This window comes from Tricharina praecox (assembly GCF_024521635.1).
Source record: "Tricharina praecox strain CBS 144465 chromosome Unknown BZA05scaffold_5, whole genome shotgun sequence".
NCBI lineage: Eukaryota > Fungi > Ascomycota > Pezizomycetes > Pezizales > Pyronemataceae > Tricharina > Tricharina praecox.
This window is the reverse complement of record NW_026250407.1, coordinates 472,535-499,869: the sequence shown is the minus strand read 5'-3', so window position 1 is coordinate 499,869 and position 27,335 is coordinate 472,535. Positions and strand designations below refer to the sequence as shown.

Genomic DNA, 27,335 nt, shown 5'->3' with positions numbered 1-27,335 from the left:
TTTTTTCTTTTTTCCTTTTTTTTCTTTCTTTTCCGTTTTCCTTTTTCATTTTCCTTTTTCTCTTTCCTTTTTCAATTTTCTTTTTTTCCTTTTCCTTTTTCGTTTTCTTGTTTCATTAAATAAGCTCGAGCATAAGGGCTGGTTATTTGAACAAAAGTTTGTTGTCTGGTTCGGACGGGGACGGGGTAGAGTTACTGTATCTACGGAACTGATGATTCGTTTCATCGGGATTCGTGAAGGGGATCACTGGACGAAATAACGGCTCGCTCGGAGTCGTCATGGATGAAACTCGGAGTGATGAGACACATGTGCAGCCCAAAGATGTTTGAATCCCGTTGTGATGCACATTGCAGCGGGGTTTCCACGCATAGGTACGAGTGAGAGTGGGTGAGCGAGCTGCAGAAAATCAGCACCATCGGCATCGTCAGCATAGCTAGGTACAGCGTGAGGAACATTGGGCCCACCAGAGGAGCGCATATACCAACCATCCGTCTACACATGGCACGGATCGAGTTCTGTTACTCAATGCAGGTCATGGGAGCACCTTGAACCCGTAGGCCGTGGCGGGGCCGCTGTAGTGGGGGTCGAATCCCAGCATCGCGCACCTCTGTGGACTCTTGGAGCCATCGCTCGCGTACATACTTTCGCGAGTTCGAATAGCGGTAGCCTCAGCCTGTAGGTACGGTACCTTTGTTAGCGGTGTTCCAACTTTCCTCGGTGCTCTCTATACATGTGCCGCCAACCGGTATGATCCAGTAAGCGAGTGAGTGAGACGGCACGGGACGATACCACCGGTAGCATGCAGACTTGTTACCATGGATTCATAGAAGACGGCCAGCCACAGCCACACCCGAGACCGAAGCCGTGTCCTCGTCTCCAAAATCCAGAATCGTGCAGGATCCGAGACGGCGGCGGTATCACCAAGACTCAACCAGCCGTCTTGGTTTCTTGGTTCGATCGGATTCGAGAACGACCTATATCGTCCAGGTAGGTGAGTGGTACGAACGGATCCCGGACACTTGAGTCTACCAGTCGGGTTAGGGACCGTGGCCTCGGCATTCGCTATGGGGTATGGGGGTTGATGGTGGTTGTCACGGTGTATGAGAAGAAGAAATATAGCCAGCCACAGTCAACGCTTTTGAAGTTTTGATTACACCGGCCGCCAGTACGGTAAGAAACTTGAGGGAACATCATCCTCATCTGTCGATATGGTAGATAAAAAATTAAATGAGCATAGGTGAGTGCTTCTCAAAGAAAAGAAAAGAAAAGAAAAGAATACTGAAGCAAGCAAGGAAGCAAGCAAGTAGACCATGCAGAGAAGCTTGAAAAACCAGAAACAAAACGCCCGCCGGCAAAAACAACAAACAAACATGAAAAAGAATTGTAGGTATCCAAAGAAAACGCCAACGAAAAGTAAAAACACTACCCTCAATATGTACAGCACTACAAAAAAAATTAATACCTGGAATTAATCACTCCTACTCCAGCAGTCGCAGCTGGACATTACTAAACAGACACTCGGTCCGTAACCTAACCTCCATCCGCATCTCCTCGACGTCCATCGCGCGGCTGCCGCGGCCGAGGTCGATGCGTTTGCCGGCCGCCTCGAAGCCCATGCGCATCGTCTCCAGCATTGGAGTCTTCTCCCGGTCTTCGATGAGACTCAGTAGGAACCCGAAGCTCTCGCGCAGCGGCTTCATATCGACCGTGATCCGTTTCAATGCGGGTAGCCGTGGCAGGGTAGGCGTGAAGCCGGTGGGTAGGTCGGGGCCCGAGAACGGCGGCACCGGGGGTGCATTCGATATCGAGAAGCGCACGATCGACGGCGTGCTCGCGAGCAGTCGGTAGAGGGTGTGCATGGGCATCGCCGAATTGCGCAGCTCGAGGTGCGTCATCTTGTGGCCCTTCTGCTGCAGGTATGCGAATATCCGCTCCTCGCTGATGAAGAGGCACATTTCGATCTTCAGCCGTCGCAATGCCGGCAGGCGCTCGAGAAACCCTGCTTCCGGGTTTCGGTCCATGATGCAGAGGTTGCATAAGGTGACTGATTCGAGGCTGCTGAGCGCGCAGAAGTCGAACTCGTCCGGGATGTCCTCACGTCGTAGGTTGTTGAGCTCCAGATGCCGGAGTTTCGTCCAGAGGGGGAAGACGGTGATGGCGATCGCAAGGGGCGGCCCCGGCATGTTCTTTTGCATGTCGACCATCGCGGTCATTCGCTTTTGTCGTACCTTGCACTGCTCGTATTTCACCCCCGTTTCGCGCTTCCAGGTCCAGCGTCTCATCTGGACTAAGTTCGACAGTGTCGATACGAGGTCCTCCGGACTTCCCGAGGCTATCGCGTGGTCGACAAATTCTAGATTCGGGCATTTCTGCAGGATCGCCGAGAGTGGGTATTTGGTAATTGAGAACAACCTGCGCGGGAGCTTGATTCCTCTGATGCGCTCGCCGATATCGCCCTGCGAATCCCAGATCGTTCGGTAGAGGAGCTGTAGTTTCGCTTGGATGTCGATCTTTGTGTGTAGTGCTGCACCGGCATGGCCACGGCAAGTGGTATACGGTACGAATTCCGGAGCTACCCCCTTGCCATCCTCGTCGCGCGTAGGCTCGGAATAGTATCCAAAGTCCAATGACACCGTTCGATAGAGTGTTTGAGTCGCGGCTCTGTTCCACGAACGTGATACCAGGGCAAGGGCCCACAGCGTGTGGATGTCACAGTTGGGACAGCGCTCATGCCGTTCGTCTTGGCCCAGATCTTCTTGATGCGTCTCGGTAACGAAGAAATCGCAAATCCGCATGGCAATCTCTACTGGAAGCTCGGGAGCAGGTGTAGTTGTTCTTTTGCCTACAAACATATCCGTCGACTCTAACAGATCCCCTTGTTCTTGTTCTTCTTCTTCTTTTTCTTCTTCTTCTTCTTCTTCTGAGTCCGAGTCATCCAGATTCAACATGCTAATCTCCTGCGCCTTTACCGTAGAACCCGAGCTGAACGTCCCATACTCCTCCGGGTCCCCAAGCGAAGGCGAGGTAGCCGTCATCGACGTCACCGTCGTCGCTATCGTTCCTGTCGATGTCGCGGAAAACGAGGAGCATAGAGATTGCGGACGGAAATAGAGGCGCTCCGGAGCAGGGGGCACTTCGATCGGCGTGTAGGTCAGCTCGCTGAAGCAAGGCAGTCGTCGATTGCTACTTTGGAGTTCGTTGTCCTCGAAGTCGTTCAGATGGTCGCATGGTTTTGGCGACGCGGGCATACGGAAGCCAGCAGACGTCTCCCTGATGCCCAGCAACGCGAGTGCCTTATGCGGAAGTGCAACAGGCGATGGCGCATTTGGGTCGTCGGCCCAGCTAATCGGTCCAGAAGCCGCGTCGGCGTCACTGCCACTATTCGGGTCGGTACCAAAACCAAACAGTCGGTAGAAAGTTTTCGGTCGCTCGAGCGGTTTGTTTCGTCGCACCGGCGTGGTGTTGTGCGCATGTGGGGCCTCGGGATCGAAGCGCGAATTGAGCGGCGGAAATCGGTGCGTAGGCAGCGTCGTCGTGGGAGATACCGGCTCCCCGTATGTCTTGTTCGAATGCGCGGAGTGGCTGCGACGGCCGTACAGTGTTGGCAGCGATACCGTCGAGCCTGCACCTCCTCCTCCTGCTCCTACTCCTGCTCCTGCTCCTGCTCCTCCTCCCGTGTATACTCCTACACCCAGTCGTTCTCCTCCGCGGCCGACTTCACGGTCCTTATCGACCCCTGAACCGCCCCTCTTGCTCCGACTGAATTTCTTCGAGAAGCTGAACATGGCGGCCTGACTGAATGCGATAGGTGTTGTCGGACGGCGGAGGGGGGAGGGGGCCGAAGATCAGAACGCAGAGCAGAGCACAGGTGTTCGAGGGCGGCAGCGTTATGCTTGGGGTTATAGCGATGCATGCAAACGTCTCCCCTCGAGTGGATCGTAGATTGCTGCCGAGGAGGGTGGGCTACATTATAGAGAGATGGGGGTGAAGGTGACGGAAGAAGCAACGTTTTTGGTGGCACGGGACAAAGCCAACCCTGGTAGGCAAAGCTCAAGCCCCTCCAGTCCCTGAACCACACACGCAGGTACATGTGTTTCCCTTCCCCAGGCTCCAGGCTTCCAGGCTCCAGGCTCTACTATAGCTTCAACGTCATGCCCGCAAACACCCAGAGCCTACATAGATGAGATATTCGACAGTTCGAGCACGCAGGTGGGTGCGGCCGTAGTGGATCGTGGATAGTCAGTATGTACAATCCATAGTGACCTCAGTCTTTTTTTCCCGTGGGGACGATCAAACGCGACCAAAAACCGTGAAGAGAAGCAGATCCCCAGCAGATTCGAAACTCTGCAGTAACACGGTTTCCGATTTCGCCCAAAAATAACGGGGCCTAACCGGACCCAACGTCGAACGGTCCCCCCCTACCTACCGTAGTTAACGGCCGGTCCAAGGAGTTGAAACAGGCAGTTCGATTGGGTGGGCTCGGCTAGTTCCCCGAATGGTCGCGGAGCCCGGTCCTGGGAAAAAAGCATCTCTTCAACTGCTATGTATTTTCTAGAGTAGAGTACTCAGAGACACTCTAGAAAACCAATTGCTTCTCCAGCTTCCTTGCGCTATTCAGGTACGTGCTTGATATCCTGCAGACCGACCAGCATGCTGATGCAGATAGAGTGGGTACAGGCTACTCACTGGAAATTGTAGGCAGATGTGCATACGGGTAGTATCGACGCGGAAGCAAGTGGATGGCTTTTACTGTACAGGCCTGGTATTTATGTACCTAGGTACCACACGGACGCTGGAGTCAGGACGGAAGGCTGAAGCAGTAAGTACAATACATATCGGTATTCGAGTTTGTTCCTTCTGGAGCCGGGTCATACTAACTGGAGTAGTAGAACAATAAGGCAGAGTACCTCTGTGCTTACGACAGCTTTGGCGCTGAATCCAAAGTGCCCCTTAATATTCCCCCAGCGCCATCTTGGAGAGGCGAGGAGTATCGATCGTTCACCGTATGCATACAAGCAGGCCGTGACGATAGATACACGATGTTTCCTTCAAGGTGCTGATACTTTCCAGACCCAGGTAGGCCGCGCATAAACGACAAAATCCAGACCGCACGCATGAATCGACCACGATCCATCCCCTTAGATACTATCCCCCAACGAACCCTGCCTTGCCCTGGCCGACGGATTCGCTTCACGTAACTTCAAACTTGGCTGTAGAGACGCGCATGAGGCAAGGAAAAAAATCAAAACCAAAATCGAGATCCGGATGCAGAGTGGATATTGATCGACATCAACTTGCAGGCTCCAGGAAGCCGGCGGCCGTGAGAAGAAGTCTCACTACTCTAACTGGGTGTAGATCACTCTGTCCCGCTGGATACTCCGAGATGGTGGAATCTATCCAAGGGTGTTGCGTAGGTAGGTAGGTAGTCCATCAGTAATATTTACATGCATACATACCACCGTGTTGACGGTGGGGATTTTGTTTCCTCAGTCGGAGGTACACATAATGGGTGATACATACGGCGTGGGTCGCGGCAGTATACTCCACGATCCATGTACCTCGATAACTTTCCGAATCCGCTCACTTCCGTTGCAAGCTTGTCCTCGAGGACAGGACAGGACGGACATGGCATCACCCTGAAACCCCGCCTCGCAATCCCTTCATATCCCACAGTGAGCCCTGGCCAAATATCTACATAGTAGAGTAGTAGCTCCAGCGCTGCGCCAGTGACAATAGCCTAGGTATGTATGTAGGAGGACTCCTTGCTTGATTGCTTGCCTGTGGGGTAGGTACATAGTTATTCCGCTACATACATACGCAGCTCGTATGTATGTAGACAGTAGGCTGGCCAATTCGCAAAAGCTTTTATCCGCTCCCATTCACAGCTCCGGTTTACCGTGAAGAACTTCCTCCACTACGGAGAGTCGATAATTCCCCCCACTACGGAAACTTCCTTCTACAACGGAGGCCTACCTATCGTGACGAATCCAATTCCTCGCTTCGAGTATAGTATTAAAGCAGCTAGATAACTAATCCCTTGATTCCTCCCCTCTCCCGATCGTACATATGGAACAGACCCCATTTGGCCTGCAGGTTGTAACTAATACCTAATACGGTAATCCATCGTCCTGCATAAGCATTGACAGCGAGCATGAGTAGGTGGTATACATAGCAAAATACCTACTCACCTACTCTATTGATGAGCGAGTTAGAGGACACCCCCACAAGCCCCACAATATCCAATATCGCCATGCCCCCCCAGTGAATATCCATCCCCATACATACGTGAGCTTTGTTTACCTACTACCCAATGCACTATCGAAGTCGTGCAGTGTGCACTCGATTGATTCGGCCGGGGGAGAGCATTTCTTCCAGTTATTCCGGTTTCATGCTTCCTCGAGCTCCTACGGTCCTACCTGAGCTTTTTTGTCATCCCTTTTGACGATGATATGTAATTGGATAGGTAGTAGATATAGGTAGTAGAGTTCTCTTCCGCCCGGCGCCGGGACTCGGATCTATTTTACCAGTAGTGCATACGGTTAGTGGCAATTTCACTGTTCAGGGCCTGGGAGCTAGCTAGCCTTTCCCCTACGGGATCATATGAGCTGGGGTTTATTAATACTGATTGACGAGGTGGATCTGATAGTTATTGATGGTATCTACTCTATGCAGCCAGTAGGTGCTCTAGAGGGACGCCGATAGACCATTGCTACAACGAGAAAACATTTTCACGATGTGTGTTGTGGAGACATACGGTATTATTCATTCTTGTAGTGAACGGAAAGTATGTACTCCAGCGTCGTGCCCTGGGTGTCATCGTCCCGTAGGCACTAATGTTTCTCGCGGGGAAGGGGGTGATGACTGTAGGAGTTTCCAGAAGGAATTATTTTCCATGTCATCCCAGGGCATTCCTAGGTATGAGATGGCAGCTGTGGCAGGACCGGTTCCCTCAAGCTTACTGTGTTGCACGCACGCAGGCGGGCCGATATGACTCCGGATATGCACCTACACAGCTCTACGTGCGCTGCATACAACGAGGGCTTGAGTCTGCTCGCACTGCTTCCGAGATCGCACGGCTGTCGGCGTGGTTCGACAGTGTTCGACATAGTCCATCCGTCCTCCTGAGCCTCAGATCGGACTGGACTGTATGTCGGCAGTCCGTCCGGGAGCGTTGTTCGGACGGACTAGTCCAAGAAACTTGGAGGGTAGGACGGACTGTAGTCCAATGGGCACCAAGAGATGAAGAAAATCTTACTTTCGACTCCTACATCCCGATGGGCTTCCTGAAGACGGCAGAGGTGAAGATGCAAACATTCAAAGCTGACGAACGGCAGTGCATAGTGTAAGACTCAGTCTGATCATTGTTTAAGTAAAGTATATGAATGTAACCACACGAACTACTCAAGGATGGAAGTTTCAGCACCCAAAGGTGTTTTTTTTCTTCGGTCATACATAAGTGCAACCAAGTGCACATCATCGGACTGCAGTCCGCACCCAATCCACCAAATCTATGGACTGGACGGACTGCATTTACGCAGTCCGTCCAGTTCAGACTCCAGACTGCAGTCCGGACCAGACTATGTCAAACACTGGGATGGTTGGCTACATACGCAGGCTATCCTGTCATTTTCTGCTCAGGATGCTTCCCCATAGCGGCAGCTGGTTGGATCGATGGTTGACTGCGGTACTTATCTAGGATATCATATGAACTGGTACTGTAACGGCTCTCTTCATTTGCGTGATTTTCTGTGAATCTATCTAAGTGTGGGGTACATCATATCAAGAGTCCAATGCGTCACTTGTCAATCTAACTGGCTGATCCTCCCAGGAAGTGCCTTCGCCTTATACATCCAAGTTCAAGTAGGTATTCCCCTTCCAGCCCACCAATCCAAGCTTTTGGCGGAGTGTTCTCAGAAATTTCCTTGCCGACATATGTACGAGTATTGGTGACACTGACAAGGACGGTTCCCACTCTATACACTGGCGTTTAAATCCGAAACAGTGGAGTTCATGGAAAATCGCTCGTCCGACTTGGGCTGGAGAAAGTACATACATACGTGCGAAACCGTTCCACAAAAAACGCCGTAGCTAATGCTACATAACGCGAGCATCTATCTTCCCCTCCTTCCCCTCCCTCCCCTCCTCAACCCTTGAGGACTTCAAGGCAATACATGAGCATATCCCTGATCTCATCCAGCGGGCGCACGTATGCATTGTACATCGGATCCAAAGCCGCAGCAAACTTATTCACGCTGGTATGATCTGTATTCAGCACGACAACCTTCTCCTCAGCGCTCGATGCAGGAGCCGCCGATTACTGCCGCCTCCTCCTTGTCGACCATAATCGTTTTTGGAAGTAACCTGCCAACCGTTTCGCCCAAGCCTCTGGGCGGCGTCCATTGCCCCTCGTACAACTTGATGACAACTTGATGACGCGCCATTTCCGCCACAGAATGTCGAAATCACCGTGCTCCTTCGCCGAAAGCGGTGAGCCGTGAGTCAGCCGCGCCAGCAGGTCGTTGCGATAAGATTGCGGCATATAAGGTACGGCAATTGTGGGATGCCATTCGGCAGGTCGAATACTCCTCCTCCTCCTCCTCCTCCTCCTCCTCCACGCTTACCATGCCCCCACATCAGGGCTTCCACCATCCTGATGGCGCGGTTGGCGTGCTTGAAGTGATTACCGTAGTAATGCGGGGTGCCGAAGAAGATGAGGCCATGCGTTGACCGGTCTATATCGCCGAATTCTCTAGTGCCGTGTTTCACTATCAACAAACCCTTTGACACGGTTAGTTTCGGCTTGGATGATGGTATGTAGAGTACATTAGGTAGGTAGAATTATGTCCCAACCTGTTTGGTGACGATGCCTCCCAAGCTATGGGCTACAAATATGCGTGATCGTCTATTGCTATGGTCCTGTGACAGTCATAGATCGTGTGTTGAGTCGTCAAATTCGGCCCTGTAGGCTGTAGCTCGCCTCGGTTGGCCGGCGAAGATTCAGCCACTACAGGAGATCTACTTCGTCCGTGATTGTTTATGCCACACATGGACTTGGCGAATGCGACGTTGGAGTTGTATCCGAACAGCATAATCCGGGCCGTGGGAACGCCGTGGGGCAGAAGATCTTTCGGCTAGCATACTCCGTTCGGAGCTGTCCACGCTGCTACTGGTGGAGCCGACCATTTGTTTCCGGTGATGAGTGGACAGAAGTACATACCAAGGTTATGCCAAGAACAGAGAAGAAAATCGGCACTGTTGGAAAGATGGCAAGTTACTGAAGACTAGCAATTGGATAGTTATGGAGGGCATGTTTGAGCCAGGCCATGGTTAGCTTTATACCCTAAAGCTGATCGACACGCCTGGTGATTCCGCTGCGGAAAGAGGCGTGCTTTTCTCCACGGTTACCGTCGTGCATTCACCTGCCGCATCCCAGAAGCTGCCGTGCGGGAGGGACCGCTTCACACGCATTAGGGTGCGGGCGCCGGTGAGTTTAGTTTTGACTATTTTGGCGGCCAGGTTAGATACTTGGAAGTTTGAAGTTGGTGTCCGTCGCACCCAGTTGTCTTGGCCGAGGACTCAAGCGTGCCGATGTTCGCACCTTCGTGTTGTGTGGTCATGTGAGAGAGGCTTGGAAAACGGCTTGGAAGAGGATTCGTGAGAAGGCCAAGATGTAAGCAGAGTACAAATAAGGCTAGGCATTCCTTTGGTTGTTATCACGGCCTCGAGCTACGGCACCAGCGGTGGGGGAATAAGTGGGTGGAGGTAACTAGTGTGTAGGTTATGATGTCGGGCTGATGTCAAGTGGTATGGTGAGGCGACTGTGCGGCCGACTAAGAGCTCCCTCGCCGCCGCCGCACCACCTATGCCCGCACCACAAGCTAGCCTTCTTCAGCCGGCTGGTGGGCGGATCCTTGCTAGTACCCCAATTATGACTACCCCCCTGTGTCCCCCACTCGCTCCCCCGTTGCCGTGAAATATTTTTGACGAGGGAAGGGATGAGCATCCGCCATTAGATCAGCATGCCTTGGCGAAAGGGATGAATTGGGTTACTCACTCCTGGTTGAATGAGGCGTCGGAGACGATCATCTGTTTCCCACACATGTTTCCGAGTGCACCTCACGGCGTACATCACTACGCTAACCGGTCGCTGTTTCCCATAGCCGCGGTGCATGGCTGCCTCCTCACGAGTCCATGCGCAGAACTGCAGGTGAGCCAGGTTTTCCACCTCCTTCTCCTTCGGAGGGGCCTTTTTATGATATACCGGAGTCTTATGACCCGGTGCGTAATGGATTTTAGTTATGGCCCAGAGGAAGTTTTATAGAACGAAGGGAAGTAAGATTCGAGAGGTAGTAAACTGATCCAGATGCTGATGGGGCTCACAATCGAATATGGTGGGCGTCTTTGAGGCCGGGGTATGGATGGGTTAGCTTCATATCCCGGGATTTGTCCAGCGCACAAACCGTGGAGATTCTGCTGCGGAAAAGGGCATTGCACCCGTAGCATGCATGCTCCTGCTCCGTCCAGCCCTCCCTATCTCCAGTAGCATATAGCTGCCTAGAAGCTTCTTATAATACTACCATTGAGTACGTTACGGGAGTTTGCGATTTACCCGTGCCATATCTTCAATTCCGCAGCCAGATCACTTCCGTCTGCCGATACGCGCACTCGACCAGACGCCGTTTCCCGTAGCCGCCTAACGACATACCTATCACCTACCCACCCGCCGAACCGTAGGTCCGTAGTAAGTCGCCGCTTTCAACGACTTCACTACGGTACCCCACGAATGCCGAAGCCGAAACACTATACGCAGTGTTGTAAAGATACGCTTTACTACAACACCGGAAGGACTACCACAGTTCTTCCGAATGCAACATATTGCGCGCTGTCCAGAATACCAGAGAACTACCAGAGAACTACCGTATTCACACAACAACGTCGTGCAGAGAAAACGTTGTTCTGCTAATCACATAGTTCCTAGACTGTAGTAAAACTATAAAAACAAGAGTCCTACGGACGAAATGCCGTGCTGGGCAGAATGTTCCGGTCACTGAATCCGGTATGCATACGGTAGAAACCCTCTAGTTGCACGGATACGTGCTGTGAGTAAGACGTGCTGTACGCAAGCAATATTTCCGAAATTCCTGTAGTGCAGGAAGTGTCGTAGGCCCACGGAATAAATACTGTAGAGGAAACTATACGGATTGGGCTGATGGAGCCGTCTGCAAATCCGTTGTGCTACTGCGACTACCCAGCCCCGTGATACTCCAAAAGATCGCATTGTACGGACCTAATTATTTCGTGAAATGCTAGGTCACAGTATTTTTTTCAGAAGTAAATCCGTGATGCTACTGCATCCTTCAAACCCCGTAATACTCCACAAGATCGCATTGTACGGACCCTGGGGTACTGATGAGCACCTATTTCTGCAAGCACGGAAGTATTTCAGTAGTGATACCGTAGTCATCCGGTCATAGTAATTTGAAACTTACGTAGGTATTACTACTGAAGTTGACCAAACACACAGTCTTGTCAATAGGACGAACCTGCAACTACATGCGTGATACAATTACGCAGTGCATTGCAACACTGTAGAACTCTCGTTGTCAGTTGTCTGTAGATGACGTATTATGTTTTGATACGTGATGCGAGAAAGACGGTATGGCTCCTGACGTTATGGAATAAAGTGTTCTTTGGACGTTTCCAAAAGTGGGCTTACGTATTGAATGAAAATCTGGTAGTCCGTTGGTATTCAAATGACCGCGGTATTCGCCCCGTATCAATCGCACCCCACGTTTTGCTACTGTATGTGCGGTGCAAACGCTGCGCACGAGTCTGGGTTTTCTTCGGTGGAAGCTCCGCCACCTAACGGTCCGTTCTAGTGTTGCTGCATTTCAAGAAGATGGATTGTTAGCTGTATGGCAGCTGTTTACATACCGGTATAGCTATTGGTGGGTGATGTCTTGTGAATGTAAACAGTTTCACGGTCTTAGACGTTCCAAGTTCCAAGTTCCAAGCTCCAACACCGTTTCCACCATACAAATGAGTTTTTACTAGCTGTTTAACACATTCCTTACGATTCCTATTCAGCCTCTGCCTGTAGTGACTTAAAGCCTGCAGCATGTCTGAGTGTGAGCCGCGATGAGTCGACGATGCATCATATTGCATGAGTGATAGGTTGCAGATGTTTCACTCATGCATCTGATTCTCACATTTAATCCCACAAACCCACCACCACGACCACCAGCACCACGACTCGGACTGCCAGCTTCAATCAAATCTCCACTGACCCATTCACCCAAACTACCAGCTTTAATCAGCTCTTCATTTGCCATTCACCTAATCACCCAATCACCCAATCACCCATTCACTCCCAATCCCCAAGCATGGCCTCCTCGACTCCCGACTACACATCCCCCTCGCAGCTACGCACGCACCTCTCCCGCGTCTTCCGCCCACTGTCCGCACTCACCCCACTCCACGGCGGCTTCGCAAACTACACCTACCGGGCAACCCTCTCCTCCCTCTCCTCTCCCTCCTCCACCTCCCCCATCTCCCCCGGCATCCCAACAACGCCAACAACGGTAATAATCAAGCACGGCGAGCCCTTTGTCGCGCTAGCGCAGAACATCGCGCTCGACACATCGCGGGTCTACATCGAGTTCGCATCACTATCGTGTCCGCCGCCAGCGGTGACGACAGCTTTGGGGTGGACGGTGGGCACGCCGATAGCGCACCACTACGATAGTGAATCGCACAGCGTCGTGGTCGCGGATGCGGGCTCGGGTAGTAGGGACCTCAAGGCGATCCTATGTTCCGCCGCCGGGCTAGACGCGGACGCGGAAGCGCTGGGCGAGGCGCTGGGCGTGTGGTTGCGCCGTCTGCACTCCTGGGGCCGCACGGAGGCGGCGGAGGAGCTGCGCGAGGCCCTGGGTGGGAATACGCAGGCGGCCGGGATATGGACGTGGGCGACGTATGGGCGGCTGCTGGAGACGGTTGCGCTGCTGCCCGCAGCGGAGCTGGGGGGGGCCGCGGCGTTGTTTGCGGAAATTGTTGCGGCCACACCCGCAGTGCAGTTGCCGGATACGGTGCTTCATGGGGACTTTTGGTGCGGGAATGTGCTACTTGATAAGAGCACGGTGACTATTATTGATTGGGAGATGGCACGCGTCGGAGAGGTCTGGGGCGATTTGGCGCAGATGTGTGCTGAGCTTTATCTGCCTTTTCGGTTCTTTGGGGTCGAGACGGGGATTGCGATCATGAGGGCGTTTTTGGGAGCTTATGGACGGGTTAGCGAAGATATAGCAAGTAGGGTTGTGGTGCACTTTGGTGTGCATCTTGCGGTGTGGCCGGCTAGGAGTGGGTGGGAACCGCAAACGGAGGCGGTGAGGTGTGCGGTTGTGGGGAAGGAGTTCATTGAGAAGGGGTGGAGGAGGGATTGGAAGTGGGTGAAGGATAGTGTGCTTGGGGAGCTGGTGGATGACAGTTGGATCGTGTGATGCCTTCTTTCTAGTGTCATTACTGTGTTTCTTATGATACATACACAAACGCCTTTGCTTTGCTAGCCAAATGGATCATGCCCCCCCTAGAGAACATGGTAGAAGGAAGAGATAGACATAGCTAATATACAACCGTAACCGGTAAAAACATCCCCACCATTTCACATCTCTTTTGTAGCAGCACCAGGGCTCTTGGGTTCTCTGTCAGTGGGGATGAAGAACCTCCTCAGCCTCTCCCTGATCCTGCCATCGACGGACACTCCCTCGGTCCACTCCCCCTTGTACCTCTCCTCGTCCCAGACCTTGCTCGGCCAATCGGCCTCTTCGTGTTCCAAAGCATTGATCTCCCCCGTCTCCTTCGTGGCCTTCAGTCCATCCTCGACCTCCTCTGGCTCCATCAATGTTCCAGCCGGTTCCGGTGCCGTGATGAAAGGCCTATGGAAACCCAGTGCCACCGCGGCCGCCTCCCGACACACCTCGTCCGCCATATGTCTCCTCGTAACGTACCGGTACATCCTGATTGGGGTATTCAAGAAGCCCAGGATATGCGGAAATGGGACTACCGCAGCCGCCTCGAGGCGACCCGGGATCTGCTCCGACATCGTAGCGGCGCCATACTGACTCGGTAGTAGGAACGGAGCAGGAATCGCCTTCTTCTTCTTCTCCTCCTCCTTCTTTTTCTTCTCCTCCTCTTTAGGGTCCAGCACAGGTACCGCCGCCGCAGTCTTCTCAGCTATAGCATCCTCGAGTGATTCCACCACGGGTGATGCGGCTTCCATCACCATTTCCGACGACGGAGGCGGCGGTGTGGGAAGCGGCGCCTCAAGCGGTCCCAACCACCCCTCGTGCACACCTCTCAAATACTCCTTCCACGCATGTCTCCCCACGACGATCACTCCGCCCTCATCGACCCTCTCGATGCCCGCGCGCTTCCTCGCCTCCTCGACAGGACCGTCCTCATCGCCCCTCCTGCGCCCCCGGATCTCCTCTGCGACTTTATACCTCAACTCGCCCATCTTACGTCCCTCGACGACATCAAAGTCGACTGCAGCAGCATTCAGCAGGGGCTTGACGTAATCCCTGAAGTGTTCCCTAGCGGCCTGGATGCCGTCGCCGGGCGGGGCCGCGAGGTAGACGGTGACTTTTCGCGGCAGCGCCATGGGCTCCAAGGGCTCCGTCGATAGGTGCGACACAGTGTCGATCCACTTCTGCTTCACCAGTTTCGTGTGGTACCGATCGTAGCCGACGGTGCTGCCGATTACGCTGCAGACGCCCAGGAAGATGCTCCAGTTGCGCGAGGGGAGCTTGGCGCGCAGGCGGGGGAGACCTGTTGGAAACGGTCAGCGCACGGAGAAGGATGGGGAGGGTGAGGGGTGTTACCCATCGCCGCGAAGGCGGGGTTGGGCTTGGGGGGAGGCTTTGCATTGGGCGGTGGAGGCGGCGGCGGCATGGCCGTTGCGTTGGGGGGTGGTGTCGCCATTGGGTTTGTGGGTGGGTATGTGGTCGTGGTGGGGTGCTGTTAGAGGTATGGTTGTTCCGGCCAGGATTTTTTTTACCGGGGAGCAAGAGCCTCATGCTTTTTCGAGTGACCTGCGGTGAGTTGCCGAGCACGGGTAGAGCCTATATACCGAACGGCGAGCATCTGCTGCAAAGACTATATGTATGGTGATCTGGATCATAGGTAGCAGGTGATTGTGATTATCGTTAACCCGTCCATTCGCCAATGCCAAGCACAGGCCAATGCATAGCAAAGCACTCGAGCAAATACTGTCACAAAATCCTACACATGGGAACACAGGCGAAACAGACTGTACGTGCGTATCCCATCTCCAGCACTTCTTAATGTCATATGTACCTCTCTTGGGAGTTGGATTTCGAAGCATTTTATGAGTATTATCATTGGGACAGTGGCTCAATGGTGAAGGTCACATAAAACACACAACTTTTACAATTGCACGGCATCATGAATTTTCCCTTCCCCAACTCCAGCACAAAAAAACAACCCCCGCATATTACGCACCGGACTTTCTATTCCTCGGTTCTCGGCAGTCCCTGGTTAACGGCAAACATCTTGGCCGAGACACTCGCAGTGAATGCGTCGATCTGCTTCGAGTACTGCTCGATCTGCTTGCTGTTGAGAAGGGTCTCGAGTCTCGACGGCTCCTGGGGGAGCTTGAACAGCCGCTGCCATTCGTCCTCTGGGAGAAGCGGCTGCTTGGCGCTGGCTCGCAGCTGGTTCTCGGATTTCCGCTTCGTCTGCCATGCCGTGATCTTGGTCTGCTCACGCGCCAACTGGCGGTTGTAGTACTGCTGGTTGTTCACCTCCGAGTAGTGGGTCTCGATGGACTCGAGGAGGAGATCGCTGTTCTTCTCCAGGAAGGGGTCGATGGAGAGGTCCAGGGCATCGAAGTTGGGCGCCAGCGGCATAGGGGCGGAAAGAGAGAGCTCGGAAAGGGGCGCGGGCGCGGGGTTGTCAAGCTGGTGGAGGAGACTGGTGAGGAGGTGGCTGTTGTGGATGGTAAGAGGGAGCTCGACGAGGATGTCGCGGTACGTCAGGTTGTGCTTCTGAAGGGACTCGACGGTGAATTTTCCTTCCTTCTGGGCAGCCATGAACTGGGGGGTCAGGCGGAAGGCGCGCAGGGAGAGAGCGCCGGAGATGGACCGCGCGGTGTCGTGCACGAGCGCAACGGTTCGCTCGTTCAATGAGGACTGGTAAAAGAACTGGTTCTCGACGAAGTTGGTGTTGAGCTGTTTTTGGCTGTCAGCTTACCATCCAATATCTCCTACTGCCGGAGAACACGCACGAAGTTGCCCAGGCTAGCCGACTGGTACCATCCAACACTGTTGGCATCTACGTTCATTTCCCGCAGACACCGCACCATCTCAGTCTGGTAGTATGTGTTGGCCTTTGCCCTTGGGGCGGCGGCGGCACCGTCACCGGATGAACCCTTCTCGTCGGATGCGGGAGCCTCAACCGAGGGGAACGGGAAAGAGTTGGTGATCTGGAGCTCGCCATCGACGTCCATTCCTACACCACAGCACCATGAGCGAGCCGAAACAAAAACAGCATCGTCCCGAGCGGAAAGACATTTCGCGCATACCAAGAAGCTGGCCGGTCACGACCTGAGGGTGTGCTGAAGATGCATGCTTGCAGATCTTGAGGACCACAAGAGCATCGACTCGTACGGACTTTAGGGGACTGGCGGGGTTTCTGGAGACGAAAAACAGAGTTATTAGCAAACGCGGAGATCGAGACACAGCAAGTGACGTACGTCTTATCGGCGGCCATGATGGTATATATTCGTTGCTCGTTATTGGGGAGGTTCGTTGTTGGCGGCGGGGAGATGTGGGGTTCGTTTTTCGTTATTGAGGTGTCCCGCTATCGATGGTCTGGGTTTCTGGGCGGCGGCAGCCAGTAAACTTTTCCACACTCACTATATGCCAAGACTTCACCTTAGGGCACAACCCAGCAGCGCATTGTATTCACAGACAAAAGAACAAATTGAAGTTTAATGTTTGGATCCGATTAAAACAGAGAGAGAATGCGGTGATCCTATACATTCAAGATTGCGGGATAGTTGGAGAAGATATCGCAATAACAGATTCACTGGGCCGCGAACTACTATGTACCTAACGAACTTGTGGGGTTGGAATAGGTAATAGTTAGGGTAGAGATCGCGAAGGTCTCATCGCCATGGCATTAGCAACTATGGTATGGCCTGAACGATCAAGCGGTAATTTCTCAAGGGAGAGTAGGGAACAGGAGCAGACATGGCCTGTGCTCCTCATTGATGGCCACCGGATAAACGTGCAATCGGCCATGCCAGTTTCGGAGTTCGGGAAGCTGAATCACCTGCCATACCTTGCTCGGCGGGAGAGTAGAGTATCACCAGAGTGAACCATGAACCGTTTGGTATTGCAGCTCTGGCAGCAATAAGAAGCAAGTTATCGACGCTGGCATGACAGCCTGCAGGAAGTGAGCCACCGCATGTGCGAAGTTAAATCTACAACGGCCCGAGTGTCTTTCTCGATTCTTCGGTTCTTCCACGTCCGCGCCTAACGCGTTTGCCCGGAAGTGCGTAGAGCAAAGTACATACTTAGGTAAGCAAGTAGACACATTAGGTGCCTGTACACGATATGCCATCTCCAAGCATACCCTGGACTGATGCCCTGCTTCTTCAGACTCCGTTGCAACCCTGAGCGAAGGTATGGGGAGTGCATCGTCGATGAGAGATGTGGCCGCCGTTTTTGTCGGGGCTAAGAGAGGGTGCGATTGATATGCCGCTACGTATTACCTATACTAGAGTACCTCTACAGTTCTTCGGCCACCGTTTCTGCACAGTGCTCTGTTGTCTCGACAGGCCTGGCGACGTGACGGAGGCTGTCAACATCTTCCCAGCACTCTAATTGAGACCTTTGGTGTATATCACTCAATCCGAAGCTCCGTCTTTCGCTGCCTTTGCCTCGCACTGGCATTCGCTGCCTCTCTCTCGCTCCTGACCATAAACCCGGCTGTCTTGACCCGAACTAGACTGAACCTTGCCGGCCGGTCAACGCCCCCCCTCGCTCCAAGTGTCAGGACTCAGGAAATCTATCCACCACTTCGACACATCTCATACCAACCAACCCCCGTCTCCCGGAACTCCTCGATACACCAGCGGTAGCGGCAGCGACAAAGCAGCAGCCAACAACCAATTGCTCACTCACCATTCAACCTACCTACTCCATTCCTCCTCTTCTTTCAACAACCCGATCTTCCCCTACCATATTCCTCGCCATCTTCATCTTCAACTTCTCCCACAGTCACCTTTTACTCCCTAGCGCTGTGCAACTGTTCCCTTAAGTAAGTCACTATAGCAACTGTTCTGCTGCTTGTTCCACTCTGCTCCAAGTATCGTCTATACTCTCTTTGGTCTCTGCGGACTTCAGATCTGCACTCCACTGGGTTGTCTGTTGATGCCCGGTTGCCTTTCATCGCGGTTCAATACCGATCCCCGCACACATTCAAGCTCAACGCCCCTTATTTTGGAATAATGTTCTGACCTTCAACAGAAGGCAGAAGCTGTGTCATCTACCGTCACAGTTAGGATAGTACGCATCTCGATACCTACTTCGCATTCGGTGCTGTAAGCAGTTGCTGCCCAAAACTTCGATCGGTCGTAGTCCGCACTCCGCCCTCCAACGGCAATAATCAAGGAGCTATTCCTTAAAGGAATCCGACTTTCACGATGAACAACAACGGCGGGAGAGATCCCAACTACACCCCGACACCAAACTCTATGTATCAGCAGTTTTACGGTCAACAGCCACCGAACCAGCAACCTGGCTATCCCCAGCAGCAGCAACAGCAACAACAGTTCCCGCCACAGGGATTCCCTAGCCAGCAGCAGCAGTTTCAGCAACAGCAACAGTTTCAACAACAGCAGCAGTTCCAACAGCAACAGCAGCAACAGTATGGCAGTGGATATGATGCTAATGGGTTGGCGAACCAGCTTCAAAACCAGCATCTGTCGGCCAGACAGTCAGGTCGTCCGGGATCTCCCCAGCGGCCGCGCACATCCGGTTCTACGCAGGCGTCGGGTAGCTTGAACAACGACTACGTGATTTTCAACCGTGATGATAGCTTGTTCTCGCCCTCTACCAAGGAGCGGGCGAAGGCCTTGAAGCTGAAGGTCGAGCTCCACTACAACCAGAGCGTCAACCACGCGGTGGAGAGGAACCAAAGGTCAGGATGTCCGGTTGATGCTGCAACTCCCCCTTGCTGATATGCTTTTAGGCGTGTCGAGCTAGAACAGGAACTTGCGGGCGAGGCTCGCATGTCGGAAGAGCGCAAGAACCGGCGACGAAAGCAACTCGGAAACCAGGAATCATCGTTCCTGCGATTGCGGCGACTACGCCTTACTGCCGACGACTTCATGACCGTGAAGGTTATCGGAAAGGGAGCTTTCGGAGAAGTCAGGCTGGTGCAGAAGAAGGATACCGGAAAGATCTACGCCATGAAGACACTGCTCAAGTCCGAGATGTTCAAGAAAGACCAGCTTGCACACGTCAAGGCGGAACGAGATGTTTTGGCAGATTCGGACTCCCCATGGGTTGTCAACCTTTTCTACTCCTTTCAGGATGCAGTCTATCTGTACCTGATCATGGAGTTCTTGCCCGGTGGTGACCTGATGACCATGCTCATCAAGTATGAGATCTTCACCGAGGATGTCACGAGATTCTACATGGCACAGTGCGTGTTGGCTATCGAGGCTGTTCATAGACTCGGTTTCATCCATCGGTAGGCCAATCGACTCCTCTTCTCCACCTAACCGTTGTTAACGGTTCCGCAGTGATATCAAGCCCGACAACATCCTGATCGACAAAGATGGACATATCAAGCTGTCCGACTTCGGATTGTCGACCGGTTTCCACAAGACTCACGACCAGGCATACTACCAACGCCTTCTAGAAAACAGCTCAAGTCCTCCCGCCGCCGATCAGGGAACGCGCCCTAGAAACTCGGTGATGGTCGACGCAATCCACCTGACCGTGTCCAACCGCAACCAGATCAACACCTGGAGGAAATCTCGCCGGTTGATGGCCTATTCAACAGTCGGTACCCCTGACTACATTGCGCCAGAAATCTTTTTGCACTCTGGATACGGGCAGGAGTGTGACTGGTGGAGTTTGGGAACGATCATGTTCGAGTGCCTTGTTGGATGGCCCCCATTCTGTGCCGAGGATGCCCACGAGACCTACAGGAAGATTGTGAACTGGCAGACTCAGCTGTACTTCCCGGAGGAGATCCTGTTGAGCCCAGAAGCCGAGGACCTCATCAGGAACCTCATCACTTCTGCCGACAAGCGACTGGGAAGGCACGGCGCCGACGAGATCAAGGCACATCCGTTCTTTGCCGGTGTCAACTGGGACAGCCTCCGCGGAATCGATGCCCCATTTAAGCCCCAGTTGACCTCCATCACCGATACTTCGTAAGTTCTGTAGTACTGCATGGTCGCAACGTACATGCTGACGATAATACAGATACTTCCCCACGGAAGAGCTGGAGAACGTACCCGAAAGGCCAGAAGTGGCAGCTGCACGCGCCAACGCCGGGTCGACATCACAGCCCGTCCAGATCGGCGAGGAGACTGGATTGCCGTTCATCGGATACACTTACACCAGATTGTATGCGCTTCCTACTTTGTGTCGTCTGTTCGAATCTATACTGACTTTTCTATGTAGCAACCGTCTCAGCCGTCAAGGTGGATTGTAACGTGAGGGAACGCGGCGAATACCCGACTGAATGGGGGATGAGGGAAGAGGTCGATTGTTACACTTCACATTTTTTTTCTGCATCCAGCGTCACATTATCTTGTAGGGCGAAATTTGCAAGCATGGTTTTGACGATGTGGTTGAAGATATGCCCCCTCCATGCAGCAGTTTTTCTTGTTATAGCTTGTCTTATACTTTCTACCGTTCTTTCTTTCGTTTTTTTTCCGGCTCTTGTTGGTGCGTTATTGGTGAGCTCGGGGGTTCCAGACTTCCAGTAACTTTGTAGTAGGTAGTGTAGGTAGTGTAGACTTCGGAGTGAGTGGGACGCCGAGGCGAGGTTTAAGCGTGGATATCTAGATGTTTTACCCGTCATTTGTGCCGTGTGCATCTGTTGAAAGCACGAGAGCGAAAGCGATAGATACCAAGTGAATTCCAAACACTTAAGGCCAGAGCATCGGGTATCACCCAGGCAAATTAGAGTACCAGGCACTGATCCGGACTGTCTGCCAATAACAGCTGCAAGACCGGGAAACTACTATGAGGTAGGAATCAGGATCTATGCCGTGGCAGAAGCCCAAAAGCGAGTGATACATTGCGGGATCACCAGGTGCCGGCTTCACATCACTCCCAGCCAGTCGAATTCGTGGATTGTTGTTCGAACTATCAATGGCTTGGACTTGAGGTTATCGGTGGGCGATCATAGAGGTCAATACGGTATTTACCGAGGAAGCGTAATCACTATTCCTATTCCACTTCTTGCGCCTTGACTCGACTTTGGTGACTACTTACTCCGTCATCCGTCATCCGTCCCCGCAACTGATCGAAAGCTCGTAGCTGAAGGAAAGGAGCGCGAGTGGCGAGAAACTCCACCAGTGTCTGGACTGGACCGTCTATTGTCTTTGGTTATTGTTTATCTACAGTGGTGTCTCTTGCTTTGTGTTTAGACCTGCTACTGTCATTGACTCTCAACATCCCTCATTCATTTCTTGCGTTATCTTCGTGACGCAGGCTCACTTCGGGAATTCCATTCCTCTTCATCTTCCTCTTCCGCTTTTCAATCTTTTCAATCTTCTCAATCTTCCCCTTCCACTTCTCAATCTTCTCAATCTTCTCTTTCACATATATTTTACATTGACAGTGGTGGTGGTAATGGTGCTGAAAACGCACTTTTTTCATTGAAGGCTGCCCCACTACCATACCATACACGAGATTCCGCCTAATGCTGTTGCTATTTGGTGGTGCCTATTTGCTCTCACTCAATACTCGACTAAGAATTTGGGGTGTATTTCATCTGCGGGGGCACACCCCCAGCGGCCAGCCTTTTACACCTGAGGGGTGTATCACCAATAGCCGTTATCAAACCCCATTCTGACCTAAGAGGTTGGCGATGGTGTGAACTTGACTTGCTGATACCCAATACCAAATTCAATACTCTCCTTCCGTCTAAACCTCTCTCGCTGTCATCTCATGATATCATCGTCACCTAGGTACATACACAAATCCAGCTCTATCGCCGAACGACTGGTGGATGGATGGATGGCGCACAGCAGTCTTGCGCAGGTACATAGCATAGCACAGCGGTAATCATAAACCCCATCACATCTCATATCCATATCCGTTCCGATCTAAAACCTTATCACCCATCACCCACCCCAGCCCCTCCCTCCAATGGTATCCTCCCACCCCCTCACCCCCCATCAACAACTTCCAACCCTACAACCTACAAGTACGTCAACGCGCCCTCTCCGACACTCCTAACCCACTCCCTCGCCGCATCGACCTCCAGTCCCGCGCGCTCCGCCACCTCGCGCTTCTTCCCAGTCTGCATACCGACCCACCTCTCCAGCAGCCCCCTATCGAGGACTCCGCGCAGAAACTCTCCCGTGCCCGTAGGGACGTGACGGAACGCCTTCGGATTCAGCCCCGCAACGTGCTCCTCGCCCACTACGACTTGGTTCTGTAGCTGGTTCAGCCGCCGGTAGGAGTTCTCCGGGACTGTGGTGATGAGCGCGAGCGCGCCGGTGCGGGTGGCTGCAAGCAGCAGGTACTGCTCCTCCGATGCGGCGGAGGGCGTGGTCGGCGTCCGCGGGAGGAGGGTGAGGGAGAGGATCTCGTGCGGGGAGTGGAAGGCGCAGCGGTGGATTAGGCGTTGGCCCGCGAGGGATTTCGGATCTGTTTATGGATTGTTAGCATCGCGCACACACAGAGAAGGAGGGTGGTTGGTGGAATTCACGTTCAGGATCGTACTGCAGCACGTGGACGTCTCCGTTCGCGTCCGCGACGACAAAAAACAGCTGGCGGCCATCCGGCAAGAAGTCCGCGGCAACGACGCGGATCTCCTGCGTGTCCTTCCCAAACAGCGTCATCTTGTACGGCTCTTCGGAGAACCCAGTGAACCAGACACTCTTGGCAAAGTCTCCAAAGAGCACGAGTCCGCCAAAGTTCTTCGCGACTGTGACGTAGCAGTTCATGTCCATGAACGCCACCGGCAGCAGTGATTGATCTTCCTTGAGTCCGCGGACCATGATTTTCTGGCCTTGCGCGGCTAGGAGATAGCCGTTCACGCCGCAGAGCGCAGAGACGGTGCCCTTAACCTCCTCTCTGGTGACAAGCTTGAGTTTTCTGTTGGTCTCTGGTTTTCCAGGCTCCGGAACGACCTCGATCACCTCAAAGACATAGATCCCGCCGCGCGCAGAGTGGTCTTCTCCTCTAAAGATTCCTGTTCCTACAGTGACGAGCTGGCGGCGCTCCTTGGTGTGCTCCGATACCTCGAGGGAGATGGTCTGCACTATCAGCGCCACCTCATTGTGTGCGAAGGGATACCGATCCACTACTGTCCATGTCAGCGGCGAGATAATTACGACTGCGCCCGAGTCGATAGTGGGTTTTAGTTGTGAGTCGTCGGGCGTGGCTGCCCCGTCGTCCTCTTCTATGCTGAAGGGGACCCGCTTCGTGGTCGCTGCTATGCACACGCTCATCGGATCGTACCAGGCTACGGCACGCAGAGACTCGCCAAGATAGATCTTCTTTGCATGGAAGGGGTTGTCGAAGTTCCAGTCCTGTGGGAGTAAGGCGACTCTGACGCCGCCTGCCACATCGACGTAGACGAATCCGCGGTCTGCACTCGCCGTGTGGAACGATGATATCGCACGGACTGCAGTGCCCGCGAGACGATGCAGACGCGGTATGCTTTTTGCCGTCTTCATGATGAATGCTGGGTCCACGCCGGGAAGGAAGACACAAGCGTAGCCGCCGACATTTTCCATAGCCACCATCGGGCGGAAAAGCGGTGTTTCTGCCAGGTTTAGCCTGGGTGTGGAAATGATGGGATTGGCGGTTTTGGTGAATGCAAGGGAGGTCGGAGTGAGGAAGGCTTTGTAGAATGTGATGTCGTCTTGCGAACTGCGGACGATGAGATATGGTTCCCGGGATGCATGGTCACCCAGATCGGCGAGCAGGGCCTCGGCGATGTCTTCTGTTGCCGACGCGGCGGCAGAGGCGGTGGTTGTCTTTGGTGAGGTGGGTGCTGATTGTGTTTGCTGCTTCAGCAGTGGAGGTAGTGTACTGAAGTGCCCTGCTGTGAATATAGGCGTGTTTAAATCCAGGAGGTTGAAGATCTAGACTATAAATCAGTCCCCGTAGCCATGACGCGGTCCGTTGGGGGTAGAATCACCTGTAATGTCTGATCTTCGGTCAAAAGGGTGAGAATATAATCTGTATCTCTCGCTTCCGTTGCTGGGAGCAGCTCTCCCGCCCGAGCCTTGTAGAGACATCCAGACTTGTATTTGGTGCCCTGATGGATCAATCAGCCACATCCTAATAAAGACTCGAGCTGGCGTACCTTGATGCCTTCCCTCTCCTCCTCGGCGAGCTCCATGCTCTTATCCAGCTTGTACACCAGCACACTACCGTCGACTCTCAGCAATATCACATACGGGTCCAGGATCTTGGCACTGGTAATTGCAGGGCCCTCTTCACCAGTCTCCTCTTCATCCATCGGCACAATCTGGGAGAGCTGCATATCTTCACACGTTCACCATCAGCAAAACCGTCACAAGTGGAAGAGACGCAAAGCACACTCTAAAAAAAACACCCATCACGTCCAGGGGAATAACAGATCTTTATTCCTATAGCACACAGGAGGGAATCACACGCACCGCAATCATAAACAATAACCTGCTGACTGACAACGCGCACGATCCGCGCCCCCTCTCCAAGCACTCCCACTTCCAGCGTAGCCCCGTCTGAATCAAAATCTGATCCGTGAAGCTCCTCAAACGCATCTCCGACCTTGAATACTTGACTATCACTTGCCTTGGAGACGAAGAGGTACCGGTCGTACTCTTCGTCCACGTTTGGCGTTAGACCTTCCTGTCCTGTTGCTGCTTCCGTGGGGCTTGGTGCCTTCAGGCTCTTAGCTCTGACGGTCCATAAGCCCCTGCACGCCGGAAAAGCAAAGTGTCCGATGATGGTGGGAGCAACGGAGCGACGTATCAGTGATAATCCAGCGTCTTCGGGAGTATTTGTAGGTCCCGATGTGGCGATGATTTCCAATTCCGGTACCACGCCCCTCTGCTTCTCCAAGGAATCAAGCGGGAATGTTGGGCGTCCCATGGAAATGCTTCTGAAGGGACCCAGATTGACGATCCGATCGTGCGTCTGAAACACATACTCACCCGTTGCCCTGTGATCACCGACTTTTGCATCCGTAAATGTGTTGTCCTTCCTCGCACCACTCAAGTCCGTCGAGCTGCCGCCATAGAGGTCGTCATCGACATCGTCCAGCATATTGTAGATATCCTCGACCTCGTGCTCCTCCAGCCCCTCGTCTAGGCCCGGCATGATCGCCTTCTTCTTTTCTCCTTTCCGCCGCCATTTCAGTATTCTCGCGTCGCCCTCATCGCAACCCACGAATAGCCTCCGCCCGCCTAGTGACGTTGCAGTAGTAGCCAGCCCACCAACGAGCGGTCCCGGATGGTTTGCAATCTTTGTAACCTTCACGCCCGAGACGTTTCTACCGTCCATGCGGAAACCAACAATGACAGCTGTGCCCTCTTTCGTGATGAGGAGGAGATCGCCTCCTTCGCCGTCCAGCTCCACTATCGTTGAGCCTTCAAGCGCGAGGCAGAGATCGCTCTGATCTGCCAGCCCGGCGAAGTTGGTTGTTCGCTTTGCGAACTGGTTCACTGCTACTCCGGTGGATTTTCCGGCCTGGTCGACGTGGATGAGTTCGTTCGCACCGAGCAACAAACTTCCGCCGATCGGTGGCGTGAGCGGTACTACTTTAAACAGATCGTATGGCAGTCCCTGAACGCTGATAATGGGAGTCGATGCCTTTTGATCCAGGTCCAAGGTGATGACGATGTAGCAGGTGGTATCTTTCCGCTGCTCCAGCCACCCTGTCCACGTCCACCTCGGCGAGTAGAGGATTCCAAGTGTCGGTTCACGATACTCGTGTAGGAAAGTCAATGACAGCACATGGCTGATCGCATCATCCAACTGTGAGGCGTTGACCACAAAACTCGGCAGAAACGGCAGATCCATCTTATCGGCTTTCTCCTTCTTCTTCTTTCCCCTCGACATCTCCGGCTTCCTCCCGCCATTCTCCGGCTCATCCGGCGCAGTGGGATCCCAGTCCTCGGTATCATCCATCACGCCGCTCTCCGCCATAACCACATCATCCTCGAGGGGCTCCTCCTCCTCCTCCTCCTCTCCCTCAGACCCATCCAGCATCTCCTCATCCTCACCATCCTGCCTCACCGGCAGCACAGCCAACATATCCCCGGCGAACCTCAACGCAACCGCCCTCATCCCCGGATCCGCGACGAGCTGACTCGGCAAGCCCTCGCCCACCACGGGGCTCGCAAACTCGTCCCTCTCATAATAATGCAGACTAACCGTCTCGACGGCGAACCTCTCCTTGTTCCACAGCAGCAGACTCAACTTCGCGTCCCTGACGGCTACGAGGAGCATATCGCCCGCGGCGTTGCCGCGAGACCGCTCGGCGGGGGTGACGCGGACCATGCCCGCGATCTCACCCGCGAGCGTGAACTCCGCCACCAGCACCAGCTTCGCCACATCCTCGACTTGGCTCCGCTGCAGCGTCAGCTCTGCCGAGAAGTCGCCTTGCTCTTCGTCGCGCCGGTCGATCCCGCCCCCCGCCCCCGCCGCTGCCGCCGCGTCGGGCGTCGACGGCGCCAATGTCAGCTCCGTGGGCACGCTGGTCGTCGTGAAGATTTGCAGGATGTTGGTTTTCGCGATTAGGAGGTTCGAGGCCGTCGGCGAGGTAAAGGGGAGGGTGAGGGAGTGCGTGACCGACGTCGCCGGGGTGAGCTCGGTGTAGATTTCGGGCATTGTGGTAGTGGTGGGTGCCCGAGGCGGCGGTGGTGTGGTGTGGTGGGGCGGGCGGGCGTGTGTGTGTGTGGGGTGGGGTGTTGCTGTTTAATATGATGATTCAATTATTGAGAGCGCGTGCTGCTCATGATCGCAATGGTGGTGGTGGTGCAGGTGTGTGGCTTGCTGGGGGATGGACGTGGATAGGTATGGAACGATGCGTTGCGGTGGTTCCGAGAGACAATTGATTCA

The 27,335-nt window shown here is 53.6% G+C and overlaps 6 protein-coding genes across 6 annotated transcripts; 2 read left to right on the top strand and 4 right to left on the bottom strand.

Annotated features, from left to right (window-relative positions):
• Positions 1-1,130: 1,130 nt before the first annotated feature.
• BZA05DRAFT_389563 (uncharacterized protein) lies at positions 1,131-3,675 on the bottom strand. The gene is made up of 2 exons (XM_051482793.1): positions 2,975-3,675; positions 1,131-2,824 (listed from the first exon to the last, which is right to left on the bottom strand). The coding sequence occupies exons 1-2, from the start codon at positions 3,246-3,248 to the stop codon at positions 1,479-1,481; spliced, it is 1,620 nt and encodes a 539-aa protein (XP_051341982.1). The 5' UTR covers positions 3,249-3,675; the 3' UTR covers positions 1,131-1,478.
• Positions 3,676-12,204: 8,529 nt separating this feature from the next.
• Positions 12,205-13,576, top strand: BZA05DRAFT_217062 (kinase-like domain-containing protein). The gene has a single exon (XM_051479665.1). The coding sequence runs from the start codon at positions 12,384-12,386 to the stop codon at positions 13,494-13,496; it is 1,113 nt and encodes a 370-aa protein (XP_051341981.1). The 5' UTR covers positions 12,205-12,383; the 3' UTR covers positions 13,497-13,576.
• Positions 13,577-15,151, bottom strand: BZA05DRAFT_217064 (mitochondrial import inner membrane translocase subunit Tim54). The gene is made up of 2 exons (XM_051479666.1): positions 14,877-15,151; positions 13,577-14,823 (listed from the first exon to the last, which is right to left on the bottom strand). Exons 1-2 carry the CDS (start codon positions 14,974-14,976, stop codon positions 13,658-13,660), a joined length of 1,266 nt encoding a protein of 421 aa, XP_051341980.1. The 5' UTR covers positions 14,977-15,151; the 3' UTR covers positions 13,577-13,657.
• Positions 15,152-15,351: 200 nt separating this feature from the next.
• BZA05DRAFT_369316 (uncharacterized protein) lies at positions 15,352-16,883 on the bottom strand. Its single transcript, XM_051481618.1, has 4 exons — positions 16,769-16,883; positions 16,598-16,707; positions 16,301-16,524; positions 15,352-16,244 (listed from the first exon to the last, which is right to left on the bottom strand). The coding sequence occupies exons 1-4, from the start codon at positions 16,783-16,785 to the stop codon at positions 15,525-15,527; spliced, it is 1,071 nt and encodes a 356-aa protein (XP_051341979.1). The 5' UTR covers positions 16,786-16,883; the 3' UTR covers positions 15,352-15,524.
• A 1,841-nt stretch (positions 16,884-18,724) lies between these two features.
• Positions 18,725-20,751, top strand: BZA05DRAFT_442455 (kinase-like domain-containing protein; the record flags this gene model as incomplete). The annotated part of the gene is made up of 5 exons (XM_051486754.1): positions 18,725-19,221; positions 19,273-19,776; positions 19,829-20,467; positions 20,520-20,663; positions 20,721-20,751. The coding sequence occupies 5 exons, from the start codon at positions 18,725-18,727 to the stop codon at positions 20,749-20,751; spliced, it is 1,815 nt and encodes a 604-aa protein (XP_051341978.1).
• A 1,657-nt stretch (positions 20,752-22,408) lies between these two features.
• On the bottom strand, positions 22,409-27,330 carry BZA05DRAFT_369311 (CPSF A subunit region-domain-containing protein). Its single transcript, XM_051481617.1, has 5 exons — positions 24,908-27,330; positions 24,592-24,773; positions 24,424-24,543; positions 22,984-24,367; positions 22,409-22,922 (listed from the first exon to the last, which is right to left on the bottom strand). Exons 1-5 carry the CDS (start codon positions 27,102-27,104, stop codon positions 22,471-22,473), a joined length of 4,335 nt encoding a protein of 1,444 aa, XP_051341977.1. The 5' UTR covers positions 27,105-27,330; the 3' UTR covers positions 22,409-22,470.
• Positions 27,331-27,335: the final 5 nt, after the last annotated feature.

Coding starts and splice junctions, on each gene's coding strand:
- BZA05DRAFT_217064 (XM_051479666.1), bottom strand. CDS start 14,976: ATGGCGACACCACCCCCCAACGCAACGGCCATGCCGCCGCCGCCTCCA. Junction 14,824..14,876: donor CCCCGCCTTCGCGGCGATGG/GTAACACCCCTC, acceptor CGTTTCCAACAG/GTCTCCCCCGCCTGCGCGCC.
- BZA05DRAFT_217062 (XM_051479665.1), top strand. CDS start 12,384: ATGGCCTCCTCGACTCCCGACTACACATCCCCCTCGCAGCTACGCACG.
- BZA05DRAFT_369316 (XM_051481618.1), bottom strand. Junction 16,525..16,597: donor CGTGACCGGCCAGCTTCTTG/GTATGCGCGAAA, acceptor GCTGTGGTGTAG/GAATGGACGTCGATGGCGAG. Junction 16,245..16,300: donor CGGCTAGCCTGGGCAACTTC/GTGCGTGTTCTC, acceptor AGCCAAAAACAG/CTCAACACCAACTTCGTCGA.
- BZA05DRAFT_389563 (XM_051482793.1), bottom strand. CDS start 3,248: ATGCCCGCGTCGCCAAAACCATGCGACCATCTGAACGACTTCGAGGAC. Junction 2,825..2,974: donor TGGGACGTTCAGCTCGGGTT/CTACGGTAAAGG, acceptor GAACAACTACAC/CTGCTCCCGAGCTTCCAGTA.
- BZA05DRAFT_369311 (XM_051481617.1), bottom strand. CDS start 27,104: ATGCCCGAAATCTACACCGAGCTCACCCCGGCGACGTCGGTCACGCAC. Junction 24,544..24,591: donor AGGAGAGGGAAGGCATCAAG/GTACGCCAGCTC, acceptor TTGATCCATCAG/GGCACCAAATACAAGTCTGG. Junction 24,368..24,423: donor CCGAAGATCAGACATTACAG/GTGATTCTACCC, acceptor TTTATAGTCTAG/ATCTTCAACCTCCTGGATTT.